Source organism: Melanerpes formicivorus, unplaced genomic scaffold (assembly GCF_026170545.1).
Source record: "Melanerpes formicivorus ecotype bairdi unplaced genomic scaffold, bMelFor1.0.p_v2 SCAF_48, whole genome shotgun sequence".
Lineage (NCBI taxonomy): Eukaryota > Metazoa > Chordata > Aves > Piciformes > Picidae > Melanerpes > Melanerpes formicivorus.
In genome coordinates this window covers 3,444,165-3,457,465 of record NW_027142400.1, presented here as the reverse complement: position 1 = coordinate 3,457,465, position 13,301 = coordinate 3,444,165, and the positions used below count along the sequence as shown (strand labels likewise).

The window sequence follows — 13,301 nt, the reverse complement described above, 5'->3', positions numbered from 1 at the left end:
GGCGCCTTCAAAGACTTGAAAGAGATTTAGATAGTGGGAGGAGTATCACAGCATGGAATGGATTGCCTGTACAGCTGCCTCTCTCCCTTCCCATCCCAGTTTATCTACAGAAGGAGCCTACATGACTGGTAAAGAATATGTGTGCAACTTTAGATTACTAAAATAGGATAAGATGGATCCCACCCTGAATGTTTGACCTCTGGACTGTTTCTGGCTACAAATAGGAATACTGGTTATTTAAAATAATACCACATGAAAAGAAAGTGTGTTAAATTAATCCAACACTTTTCTGTGACACCTCCAAAGCCTGAAAACATTTTCTTATGTTCAGAAAAGCATCATAATAAGTTACTGCAAAACTGAAGAAAACTTCAATCTCAGAGCATAGGAAAGATTATTTCCCCCCTTTTGTCTATGCATGAAAAAGGAGAGATTCAGACCTAGTAGCTTAAAAAACTTTCAAATACATTTGAAAATTTTGCTAGAAGATACTTAAAATTTTAACTCAAGTAATAATTGGGATTTCATCAGAAGCACTCCTGAAAATCTCATCTCCCACCTGTATCTTTGGGAATATCTGCTTGCCCTCAGAGTAACATTGTGCATGATCAAATAAGAGGCCTGGCAATATTAACTGCAGTTAATAATCCTTTTTGAAAGTAAATCTATAAAGATTCTTCTGTAAGAGAAGAAATGTTACCACATTTGTAAATACTGGTTGCGTTTTTTTGTTCCCTAATTTCTGTGGGAAATTGGTGACAGGAAAGGAAGAGACAAGTGGTTGTTGTTTTTGGGGGGGGGGGGGGTGTTTGGTTTGGGATTTCTTTTGTTTGAAGGGAAGCAGCAATAGGAGTAAGAACAGACTTGCATATAAAGTACATATTCTACCCTTTGAAGACATTTCCTCTCAGTCCACAGTATCCAGTCTGTCTGGTTGCTGCCTTAGCTGAACCTGCATTTGCCAAAAGCAAGGCAAAGCTGACACTCTTATACTAGAGGCCATGATTCCAACAGAAGCATTGGATGGAGGAGTGCCTTCCTTCCCATTAGCATGTGTCTACACCGCATTCTCCTACTTCTCATTGTCAGCATTCCTGCTCTTGGAATAGAAAAGCAACAGTGGGGTAATATTTACAGTAATTTAGGTTTTATTACCAATCATTGAAAACAGGGCAAAAAAAATCCTAGACCATCATTTAAGAATTGCTGGCAAAATGATTAGCTGGTTAATAAGACTATAATTTTTAAAGTACATGTGTGACAAAAGGTGCACAACACCTTTGTTAAAAATCAGAAATTCACCATAAATAGTAAGAGGACAAGGAAATTTCAATTCATTGCCATTGTTTTGTTCAGTAAAGTTGAGTATGAACTTATTCGGGTTTGGGTTTGTTTAGTTGTTTTTTTTTTCCCCTTAGCATACATAACTACTGGCTCTGAAGTATCAGTCTTGTTTCCAAAGCTGTATGCAAGGTAAAATTAGTTTACAAGACAATGAGTGTGACCATAGTAGTGTCACTGAGTAGCACTCTGAATAGTACTTGCAAAGTAATTTTGAACCAACAAAGCATTATCTTGTGATGCTAAGAGATTATTTCCACAAGACCAATTTATTAAGAGCAACAGAAGCTTTGACCCCTTACAAAGCTGATACCAGAGCCTACAGATACACTGACAAGGACACACAATGAAATTTTAGGCATGCATGTTATCTTAAAATAACCTACACAATTATGTCATAGAGTCTTGTATTAAAAGTTTACATTTAACATACAAAATTCTATTTGAGATTAATCTTACTGCTTACCTTCAAACACTCACACACAAAACCACGAACCCTAAATTCCCCTCAAAAATTTGAGAAGTTGTGATTCTTTTTCACTTCTTGCTGTCACAGTGTGCTACAAATAAAGTAACAAGGACTGGGAAACGGCCATTTACAGAAACAGAATAGAATAATAGAATAAACCAGGTTGGAAGAGACCTTCAAGATCATCGCGTCCAACCCACCTAAACAACTAAACCATGGCACCAAGCACTCCATCAAGTCTCCTCCTGAACACCTCCGAAACAGTTGAAGCACTGGATGTAGTTTGTATATTAGGATTTAAGATTCGACAATATGAAATCTGTCTACAGTACTAACATATGGTCATGTTCTGACTTAACAGTTGAGGTCTATTTTTTTCCAAGCTGACTTTCATCTTACTGTTGTAGCTCTACAGAATGAGGGACGAGCAGAAAAGGAAACTAAACCTTACTTTCAAGCGATAATTCCCGAAGTAGTTTGACATCAGGATCCTGGGCAAAAGCACCTTTTCTCCTGCTGTTATGGGGAACTTCGTACATCACATTTCACAAATAACACACGAGTGAAAGGACAGTAAAATAAGGATGACGCTAAACGTGACGTTATTCTAGCCACAAAGAACAGATAGGTACCAAGGCGGTCTCCCGTGGACCGAAACAAGCTCTTGGAAAGCGCGCCCACCCCAGTTCCCAAGCTGACCCTACGGGAACACAGCCACCCTCGGGTTCCCGCCCAGCTTCCTCCGCAAGGTCCCGCGCAGCCAGCCTGTAGCCCCCGTTTATCCGTGTCGCAGCGCTCAGCTACGGGGGCCGTTCCCCTGCTCAGCAGTGAGTCGGGAAGGGCCGAGCCGCCCTGCGTTCCCCGCATTCCAGGAGTAGAAAACGCCCAAGGCCGCTACCCCTTCTTCCACCTCTGGGGCCCGCGAGCAACCCGTTCCGGGCAGCCCGCCCAGAAGAGGCAACACCCGCCAGAGGCCCGACCCGGGGACAGGGCAGCATAACACCGGGAGCAGAAGACCCCGCCCGGAGTGGAGCCGCGGGAAGAACCGGCGGGACGTGGCCTACGCGAAACACGACAATGGGTGGGACAGAGGGCTCCCAAGGCAGGTCCGGAGAGAACCCACACCCACCACGGTGGTCAGAGGCAGACACGAGCCCAGGGCCCACACAGCGCCCGAGATCACGTGCGGCAGCCAAGCGCACATCCCGCGTTCCTTCCTCCCCCCACACTTCTCACGCTGACCGTGCGCGCACCGCCCGCCGCCACGCCCCCGGTTCTTCCCGCCTCGGCCAATGGGGCCGTGGCGGCGTTTAACCCCTGGCTGGGCGGCGCGGGCGGAGCGGAGTGGAGCAGGAAGCGCCGAGGGAAGCAGGCAGGGAAGGAGGGCAGGGAGGCCGCCGCCGCGCAGAGGCGGAGAGGAGAGTGGGGGTGGGAGCGGGAGCCCGGCCGCCGCCTTCGCCTCTTCCTTCCGCCCGCCCGCTGTGGGGAGTGAGGCGCGCGGGAGGCACCTGTCACAGCCGCCAGGGTGAGTGCGGCGTCCGCCACGGTGAGAGGCAGAGGCGGCAGAGGCCCGGCACGGCACGGCGACAGCCTCGGTGGAGCTGGCTGAGGAACAGTAACGGAGATGATGCCGGTGAGTAGGAAGGGGTTGAGTGCGCATCGTCACCTTTGTAGCCTGGCGCCGCTCTGCCGGGCAGTGGGACGCCTTGCGTTTTCCCGCGGGGCCGCTGGCAGCGGATGGTGTGCGCGGCGCCGCCGTCATCCTAGCCCGTGTCCCGGCCAGCCGGGGCGGAAGGCGGCAGTGCTGCGTAGGTACCGCCGGTCTGCCTAGCGGGGCTAAGGCTGACCTCGACCTCCGCCACCGCGGCTGTCGTTTGGGGAGGGACAGAACTTACTCCCGCTTCTCTCCTCAAAGAGGGCAGCAGCCCCTCTTTGCCGGCTGAGTCTCTCTCACCATTGCACCGGCCGTGACAGGTCGAGGGCCACGTTCCCCCGGGCTCTCCCCTCGCGTCTGCCTGTCAGGACTCCTTCCCCGCCCCTCGGCGCCCTCTTGTGCCCACGGCAGTTTCGGCAAGGGACAGAGGGGAGCGCCCGTTCCGCTGTGGGGCCGGCGGGAAGACCCCGGCTGCTCGCCGCCGAGGCCCGATGTGAGGCGTGGATGCGTTTTCTGTGTTTGTATGAGTGGGTGTGTATGTTGTTTGTTTTTTTGGTTTTGTTGGTTCCCCCCCCCCCCCCCCTTCCAAACACGGATTCATCACTGCTCGGGTGCGAAGAAGGGTTAAAGCAGTCCTGGGGCAGGCGGCTCCGGCCTTTCGGCTGGTTGTCAGGCGAGTGCAGACAGGAGCTTATTTTCAGCCTCGCCACCTCTGCGGGCAAGGAGATCTCCCTCCTCGGTTCCAGCCACTTCTTTTATGAAACCGTCGTTTATCGAGGATAAAACCTTTCATTTTCGTGTAAACAAGCTTTATTGTCTAATGTGACAGAATCTCTCTTCGTTTCCTTCCCTTCTCTTTCCCTCCCCCTTTTTGCTGTGGGCTGATGCAGTGGTCAGAGGAGAGTTGTTCTTGATGACTTCGCTTTATGACAGGATCCTCTGAGACCAAGTAATAAACAATTACATTATTTTTGTTGATTTCTTTCAAACTCTTTTTGATCTCAAATGTTGGGTTATGAGATAGTCCATATAAGGGAGTATATCCCGTGTTTTCTCTAATTCCAGTAAAATGAGCTTTTTATTTACAATTCCTCTGCAGTGTTTGCCTGTGAAGCACTGCAGCAGAATGCTTCTCAGACTATTAAAGATGTCTTTTACAAAATTTCAGTGCTCTAACTTTGCTTCATGACTGAGAGGAGGAAATAAATACCTCAGATGCAAAATTTCAGATTGAAGAGTACAGATAGCATTTAAAAAACAGATATTATAACAGACTAGTATGACATGCTTCTTAACTTCCAACTGCTAGGTACCAAAATATGCTGTTTATACTGTATAAGAATTTCAGTACACTAGGTGTACTAGAAACAAGCAACAAAGTTCACTGAGTTAGAGGCTTGTGCCATAAACATATGGATGCTAGCTTGCAAAAGCAAAACCAAGGTGACTGTCAGCCTTTTCAGCTTCCATTACAACTTGGGTTATGCTTTACATTCATTAAATTCTTAGGGAAAACCTAGGGTGCTAATGGCAGTCTAAGTCGGAACAAATTGTATTTGCTTCCCGTCACTAAACCATGTGCTGGGTTTCAAGCTAATGCAACAACTTCTGTAGTGCAGTGATTGACTTTTTTTTTTTATAAAGGTAATTTTTTACCCATTTGAGTATTTCTGCAAGTGTCTTGCGTTAACTTCATGGTTGTTTCAATGTAGCAATTGTTTGTGCTTACGAAAAGGTATTAGGCGACTCAAACTTTTTATTATGTTTTTGAAACACACTTCAAAGCGTTTTTGATACTGACAGCTGAATTTTAATAAAAACAAATTACCTTGCTGCAGTGGTACTAATGTTGCAGATTAGAGTTTACTCAGTCTGAATCCTATAATAAATATTTTACTTTTCTGAAGAGCTTTTAGGTGCTGTTATGGACAGAGTATTAGGTAGTCAGGAATATATGTATTTAAATGGGCACTGTGAATGGTGCTTTAGTCTTCCAGTTTCTCATTGCAGCTTGCTTCTTTCTTTCTTTCTTTCTTTCTTTCTTTCTTTCTTTCTTTCTTTCTTTCTTTCTTTCTTTCTTTCTTTCTTTCTTTCTTTCTTTCTTTCTTTCTTTCTTTCTTTCTTTCTTTCTTTCTTTCTTTCTTTCTTTCTTTCTTTCTTTCTTTCTTTCTTTCTTTCTTTCTTTCTTTCTTTCTTTCTTTCTTTCTTGGATGGAAAAAACAACCTTATTTACTGGAATATTCAACATAAAATATCAAAATAATGTGAACATATGGCTGTAGAACTGGACTTGAGATTTTGTATTCTGAAAAAAGTGATCCAACTTGTTATGTGAGGGGATTCCTTGAATTCATAGAAGCTTTTTTCCTCATTGATCCTGTTTTTTTTTTTTTTTTTGTTGTTGTTGCTTTGTTTTGTTTTCATAATTAACAAAAGTATATAATAGCAAAAGAAGAGACTTTAATACTGTTAGACTCAAACTGTTGTAACAAATGGATATCACTACAGTTTTGTGCTAACAAATTAAAAGGAAAAGTTATCAGACTTTTCTAGTTTATTATGACCTGCATTTATCAGATTTGAAGTAATTTACACCATTTTTGATTATTTTTTTTATATTCTATACAATCATTTTAAAGTATGAAGTCATATCTGAAGCACAGAAAATGGACATATATGTTTTCCTTTCCTGTGTTTTGGTGGTAGTGATTTTTTTTTTCCCCGCCGGCCCCACAGTGAAACCTGCCCTCCCCTCTGTCCCTTGCCAAAACTGCCATGGGCAGGGGTTTTTTTTCTGAAAGGTGCTGTGATCAGGATACCTCTCTTCTTTAGCATCCTTTCCATATAAGTTCACAGAATTACAGAATCACAGAATTGGTCAGGGTTGGAAGGGGCCTCAAAGATCATTGAGTTACAGCCTGTCTGCCATGGGCAGGGGCACCTCACACTAGATCAGGTTGCTCAGAGCCACATCCAGCCTGGCCTTAAAAATGTCCAGGGATGGGGCTTCCACCACCTCCTTGGGCAACCTGTTCCAGTGTCTGACCACCCTCATGGTGAAGAACTTTTTCCTAACATCCAATCTGAATCTACCCACTTGTAGTTTTGCTCCATTTCCCCTAGTCCTATCACTACTCGACATCCTAAAAAGTCCTTCACCAGCTTTCTTGTAGGCCCCCTTCAGATACTGGGAGGCCACAATAAGGTCTCTTTGGAGCCTTCTCCTCTCCAGACTGAACAACACCAATTCTCAATCTGTCTTCATAGGACAGGTGCTCCAACTTACTCGTTGCTTACTCTACTTGGCTTTTGAAAAATATGAAAATAATTCTATTCTTGGTCCTGAACATATTAGGCTTCAAGAAGTAATAATGAGGTAGGCTGCACTTTCCTCACCCATTGTTCTTTTTCTTTGCTGACAAGGCACATCCATCATAAACTCTTTCATTGCCTTCAGGATATAGGGACTGACTGTGTGTGATGAGCTTATGATGCTATCCTGAAAATCACCTCTACTAAGGAACTTAATAAAAGAGTTGCTTTAAATATGCCTTGAATATAGTGATTTTTTTTTCAGTGAAAAAAGAGCTAGTATCTGTTGCATCTTAGAATAAAATGTACAAACCCAGAACTGTGGGGTGTCCTTTTCAAACAGGAAATATTTTGGGTTGAAACAGCCACAGCTGTATTTTGTTAGCAAAAATAAATATTGTGGATATAGTTCCTCTTTCAGCTATGTAATCTATAACCTGTTTGGAGAAGCCTAATTGTATTGCACGCACACACTCACACACACACTTTTCTTCTTTCTGTCTTTTATTCTGCCCCAGCAGGGCTTTTTTGATGGAAGAAGGAACTGCTACAGTTGAGAAGGGTGTAATACTTCCTACTTCCTACCTGGATTTCGAGTGTTATTCTCATACAGCATGTATGAGCTGTAGAGGCATAGAACTGTGTAAGGTCTGTACGCCATCAATAAAGCAGTAACAGAACGTGATAGTAGATGCTGTCTGATAGACTGAATCTTTTAGAAGGAATAGTTAGTATTGCATATTCCCCTAGCCCCTACTGCTCCAGAGGTTTTCTGGGTTTGTCTTTAACTTAACTCGGAAAAATTATCATCAGTGAGGTTGCAGTCAGCATTCATGTTTTTGGACACATCTAGAAGGAACCTTGTGGGACTTTGTGCAAGGGTTAGAGCCAAAGACTTGTTGGGTGCATCTTAGGTATGTAGGATTGGGTGGTTATGTTTGGTGCTTCAATAGAAGTGTGAGTGGAAGTTTGCAGAGTTATTTGTTTTGTCTAGTTAGTTGTGTGGCACTGCAGCTCTTCCACAAAGATGACCAAGACTGATGCATGTTTTATCTTCAGACAATATACAAGTGGATCTCAAGTGTTACAGTGTGCATTAATGTCTTAATTGCTACATGCATTCCAGACCTATGAAGACAGATGACAGGGCTGATAAAATACAAACCGAAGATGTGTATCTGCTGCAGTAGTTACTCCTGAATTAAGCTATCTTCCAGGTGATATAAGAAAAAGGGGGTTTTGTTGTTTGGTGGTATCTGTTTTTTCCAAGTGAGTACACATTTGTTATGTATTCAGGCTAAAATCTTTCTCCAAAAGTCCAAAGTGGGTGTTGCTTCATCTCTAATGTAAAATGAGAATATTTTCAAGCCAGTGTACACTGTTCTTTTCCCTTAGCAAAGCCACCACTAATACAATTCTGAATTGTAAAGTCTAAAGGAAGATGTGTCACTTTGATACATATGAGGAATTTTCAGTGATGTTGAGATATAATATATTGCAATTAATTCAGAGCTGTATAGTTAACAAAAATATTGTTATCATCCTTGCTTGCTGAATGAATCTAAACTGACTGTAGAGAATAATTTGCAAGTTTATCAGCCATTATTAGTGAATTACTTATTGCAACAAAGCTTAAAGGCCATTTCATGTATTTTTGGATTGTGTCACTGCTTTTTTAGGATGACAGAATAAGGTGTATTCTGTGAGAAAAATTAGTTCAACAGCTTCATGTCCACAAAAAGTACTATTCATAGGCTTCTCTGAAATAGGATAATTATATCTAATAGATGAGTGGATTATAATGAAACGTATGAGAAATTTTTGAGGTAGAGGATACTCTCAACTTTCTCTTTGTATATTGACATAGATGAGATTGTTGCCTATTGCAGACCTGTGACAGAAAAGGTATTAGACAGAAAAATTCCATTCTCCTAGATTGGGTTATGTTAATCTAACATATCCAAATTTGATATGAAATATATTATAAAAACCTAATGTAGCTTATTCTTTTGATGATATTAAGATTACATACAGCTGTGGAACAGCTTCCATAATATTCAGCATTAACCATACTTAAGTTGTGCTTAGTATTAAAGCTCATGTTTAATATCTTTTTAATTGTTCAGGTGCAGGATATATCTATTTTGTTTTTTTCTTTATAAGATGGAGGCATCTTGAAAAATAATTGAGGAGGTTTGAAGAAACAAACAAATTATTGTCTAATTTGGGGGGGGAAGGTGTCTTACTCCCTTTCCATCCTGACTCACTGTTGGAATTTACAAGTCTTATGTTTTTACCTAAATTAAAAGCTTAGTATGACTGCACTTTAACTACTAGTACAGGATAGCTCACAATACTTCAACTCTAAGTGAATATGTTAGCCTGAATATAGGAGATTTATTCTTGGGCTTGTGTCATACCTCAGCAAAATGAGATTTTAAGTTTGGGTTGTTTTTTTTCCCTAAGTTGGTAAATAATATTATTAGGTGATTTCAAAAAACTTCAAAATCATTCTTCACTTGTGAACAGCTTTTCCATTTGTCTAGAATCCTTTGTCTCACTGATCTTTTTAGTTATAAGGGTGGGTTTTTGTGTGGTGTTTTTTTTCCTTAAAAATACTACAAAATGTTAATTTTAACACTTAAGTTAGGTACGTTTTTTTCTAGTAGTTTGGAAATCTGTCATTAGAATCAAACTTGGAAACATATAATCTCCAATGTGTTAGGCAATATATTCATGGAATGCACTCAATATTTTTAACTTTTGAAATATTTTTTTTATGATAGCCTATAATATAACTGTATTGTGCAATAATAGACACCATCTTTCAGAAGCAGATTTGTGTGTCAAAAGCAACAGTGCTAACAGGAGGGCAAAGATAATTCTATAACTCAAAGGACAAGCAAGAATATGAACTGCTGAGTGGAAGAAAAGAATAGTCTTGAACATCAATTTTCAGCCACTTCACTTTGAATGGAGTGACCTAAAATCTTTTTCTTAAATCTTGCTTAGAAGCAAGTACACATCGCCTTGCTTGCTTTGGAGAGGATGGGTTTATTGTTGTGGTGCAGTAGGATGTTGGAGTAACTGAATTCCTTTCAGGGCTGAGGTTTCACAATAGGGATGAGATGGGTTAACCATTTCCTGTGGCCAAGGGAAGAGGCTGTTTCCTCTTCCTCGCTGCTCATTCCCACCATTTGCTTTGAATGGGCTGCACTTGATCCGTCTCAGTAAACTGATACAGGGCACTAAAAATGTAAAAAGAAGTTGTATGCAAAGAATGCTGAAGAGATATATATGCACATACATATATATAAGTATATAAATATATTGTACCGGACTAGTGCATAAATCAGCTTACATTGTGACTGTTGTATTGTCTGCGTTGGTACAGAAGGAAGCAAACTGCTTGGCTGACGCTGATAACAGAGAAGGGGACAGGGAAGTAGAATTTCTCCTTTTCAGTATTATTTTTTTATTATTCAGTTTAGTTTATTGTGGAACTGGAACCCAGACAACATATTTTGAATTTTTCTTCTCTGGCTATTTAACAGGTGAGTGTAACAGTGAAACGAAACTAAAGATCTCTGCAGTACCGTAACATTGTTACTTCTGAGCTAAGTTATGGTTTCGCCAGTTTTCGCATCTTTATTTGGTATCCAGTAACACTTTACATTTTCCCTGAAAAAGAAGAAAGTAAGGGATATTAAGTTTTCTGGTAAACAATAAATCTTAGGTGGCAGTTGCCACACACACACCACCCCACCCCCACTTGCGGTACTGCATTCCCTCTGATTTCTGCCCATTATTTCTTCATATGAATGAATGAATATTTCTTCCATATGAATCTTCTGAGATTCATAGTGTAATTTAGCCTAGTTATTCACTAGTGGAAGTACAGTTAAGTTTTTTTTTAGTTTTCAGTTTATTGCTTTGCATGGCAGCAGAATTCTATTTATGTGTGAGACTGTAGTATAAAACTGTTTTATTTAAGGAATTCCAACTTCAGCAGGAAGCAATCTAATCTAAACTTGCATATGTTGCAGACACTGTATTTAACCTTTTACAAAAGGATTTCAGCTTTCAGATGACTAAACTGTTGTTTACAAATTGACAATGGAAGAAAGTGAGGCTTCAGTTTTGTGTAGGTGATATGGATGTAACTGCAAAGACTGTTGTAGTACTGCCTCCCTGCTGCCCCCTCTCTTGTATTGACTCTAGTATTTATTTGAATCTGTGCTGAGCTGTTTCAGTATGCAAACTCAGCAGGAAGTTGTTTGCCTTTTTTTCTTTGCCAGGATACTTTTCTGCCAGCTGAGCACACTGAGACCAACTCGGTGTGCTGGAACCAGCACAAGAAAGGACAGAAATGCGTAGATTGCAGGAAGGATGTAATCAGTTTTTTCAGTTTAGATTGTTGGGATTTTTCAGCCTTAAACAACTCCATGGTGGTGAATGAATAGGGTGTGCTATATCTAGGTAATTTTGGTGTGTAATCCGTGTCCCAGATGGCGAAGAAGAGTAGCTTCCTTACTCTCTGAAACCAAAACAAGGAAATCATGCAGTGCCCGAGGTCTCTGCCAGGTTGATCAAGGAGAATTTGTCCAATCCCAAATCTCATGGGTTGCCCCTATGTAAACCAACACAGTGCATTGACTAGCATCTGAATTAATTCTGTGTTCTACAGTCCTGGGATAAAATTTTTGACACTTCAAGACCAGCAAACCTCATTGTCCTAAAAAACCTACAGTGTGTCTGTCCAGACCTACTAAGGTGAACAGCTCAGAATTGGTGAGAGTTACAGTATTAGATAAAAAAAAGGCAGTAGGCAGGGCTGCATTATTAACTCATGGAGATAAGTGTTGCCTGCATTGCATTGCCTGCATCTTAAAAGGGAAAGAAATAGAGCAGAGTTTGCTATTACCCTTAAGTACAGGCTTACCTGCATGTAAATATTTTCTTTCAATTTATCAAAGAAGCTGGGTTAAGTCTTTGTTTAGAATAACAGATACAGTTTAATGTTTTGAGTTGAATACTTTGAATGCACATTTGCATGAGAAAATCCTTTTCTAATCCTATTTCCTAATGCAATTTAAGTTTGTAATTTAAGGCAGTGCTGCATCTGTTAGCGTTCTTACTTCTGAAGGTGATACTTTCAACATAGTTATGGTGTTTGTAACATAGTTCAGACTCTTTTTTGTTTTATACCCTTCCCCCCCCCCCCCCCCCCCCCCCCCATGCTTACTACTTGGGAGAGAAAAAAAATAGCTTCAGAAAGTGTATCTAGCTATCTTGTGAAATTATAACTAGTGCATTGGTCAAAACCTGACTTGAATCTATCCCATCTAGCCAAACTTAAGGGTCTTCAAATTACTTGAATTCAAAACATTGTCATACAGTGTCTTTAATAAATATGCCTGCCTCTTCCTTTGAAAAGATACAGAATAAGGAGAGGATATTTGTACATTGTTACGGTTTAATTGTTGTCCATAATAAAATGGTTGACAGGCTGTTTGCATTTAGAGAGAGAGGAATGGGATGGCTGGAGCATCTATTGTGTGATGATGTGGACAGCATAGGAAGCTAGTATCTCTAATAAGTTTATACAGTTCAACTAGTGATTACTTGCCTAAAACTCTTGTTACCCACTGAGAGCTTAGCTAAATTATTATTTGAGCATCTGAGACAGTACTAGACCAACAGCGATTTCTTACAAATCCTGTAAAACAATTTTTGTGGTACATGGGTATGATAGATACTTAGTTTAGTCAAATGCATGCTTAGAAACAGTCAAACAAGGTTCTTAGTATTAAATTTGCTATTCAGATATATTGACAGAGAAGTGGTTTGATTTTTCCTGCTGGTATTTAAAACCATCAAGTTCTTGGAAATGAAATTTTGGATGACTCTGCAGGCTAATGAATGGGTTAATTACTGTTCAGGCTTCAAACAGTTGGACTGTGTGTGCACTTTGGGAGATGACTGAATTCTTGAAACAGTCTTATAAAAATAAACTATGAAACTCATCTCTGCATGCAGCTCTGAATGCCTCAGCATGCCTGATTCTTAATTTTCTTACATACTGCTTTACTGTCCCAAGTTATCTAAATTTTAGAAGATCTTAGCTGTAAGTCTGAATCATGTACTTCTGATAGCGGGGAAAAAAAGATCTGTAGTGGTTGACCTCCTTTACACTTCTAAATCGTGTCAGGATCAAAGCAATTATTTTAAAATGATGTCACATGGATTGGTGTCTGTTCTGGCACATATCCCTTGGAAACCTTTCCAGTCCGTTTTTCTGAATAGCTTCTTTGGTGCAGTGTACTTTTCATTTTGTTGTCATTTATCACCAGTTCAGCAAGAGCTTTATAGATATTGGAATATGCTATGAAAATGCAAGCTTTACATGGAAACAGTTCAGATTCAACTTTATTACATGCACTGCCCCACCCCCTTCTCTCCCACCCCCAAATTCCTGACTGCAGCACAGGGCTTTACTTTTCCTTTTTTTTTTTTTTTTTTTTC

The 13,301-nt window shown here is 40.9% G+C and overlaps 2 protein-coding genes across 7 annotated transcripts in view; one reads left to right on the top strand and one right to left on the bottom strand.

Annotated features, from left to right (window-relative positions):
* Positions 1 to 3,823, bottom strand: part of TDRD9 (tudor domain containing 9) — a 100,830-nt gene extending 97,007 nt beyond the window's left edge. Inside the window, exon 1 of one of the 3 annotated variants that reach the window (XR_010989964.1) lies at positions 3,477 to 3,823. The gene's annotated coding sequence lies outside the window, so the exon portion shown is untranslated. Of the gene's footprint in view, positions 1 to 2,261; positions 3,128 to 3,476 lie in introns of those variants that run through there. The other 2 variants (XR_010989963.1, XM_068160219.1) reach the window with 2 other exon arrangements.
* Positions 3,178 to 13,301, top strand: part of PPP1R13B (protein phosphatase 1 regulatory subunit 13B) — a 70,705-nt gene continuing 60,581 nt past the window's right edge. For 2 of the 4 annotated variants that reach the window (XM_068160223.1, XM_068160222.1), the window contains exon 1: positions 3,178 to 3,443. In XM_068160223.1, coding sequence (XP_068016324.1) covers positions 3,435 to 3,443 — 9 coding nt within the window. In that variant the 5' untranslated portion in view covers positions 3,178 to 3,434. The remainder of the gene's footprint in view (positions 3,444 to 13,301) is intronic. The other 2 variants (XM_068160225.1, XM_068160224.1) reach the window with 1 other exon arrangement.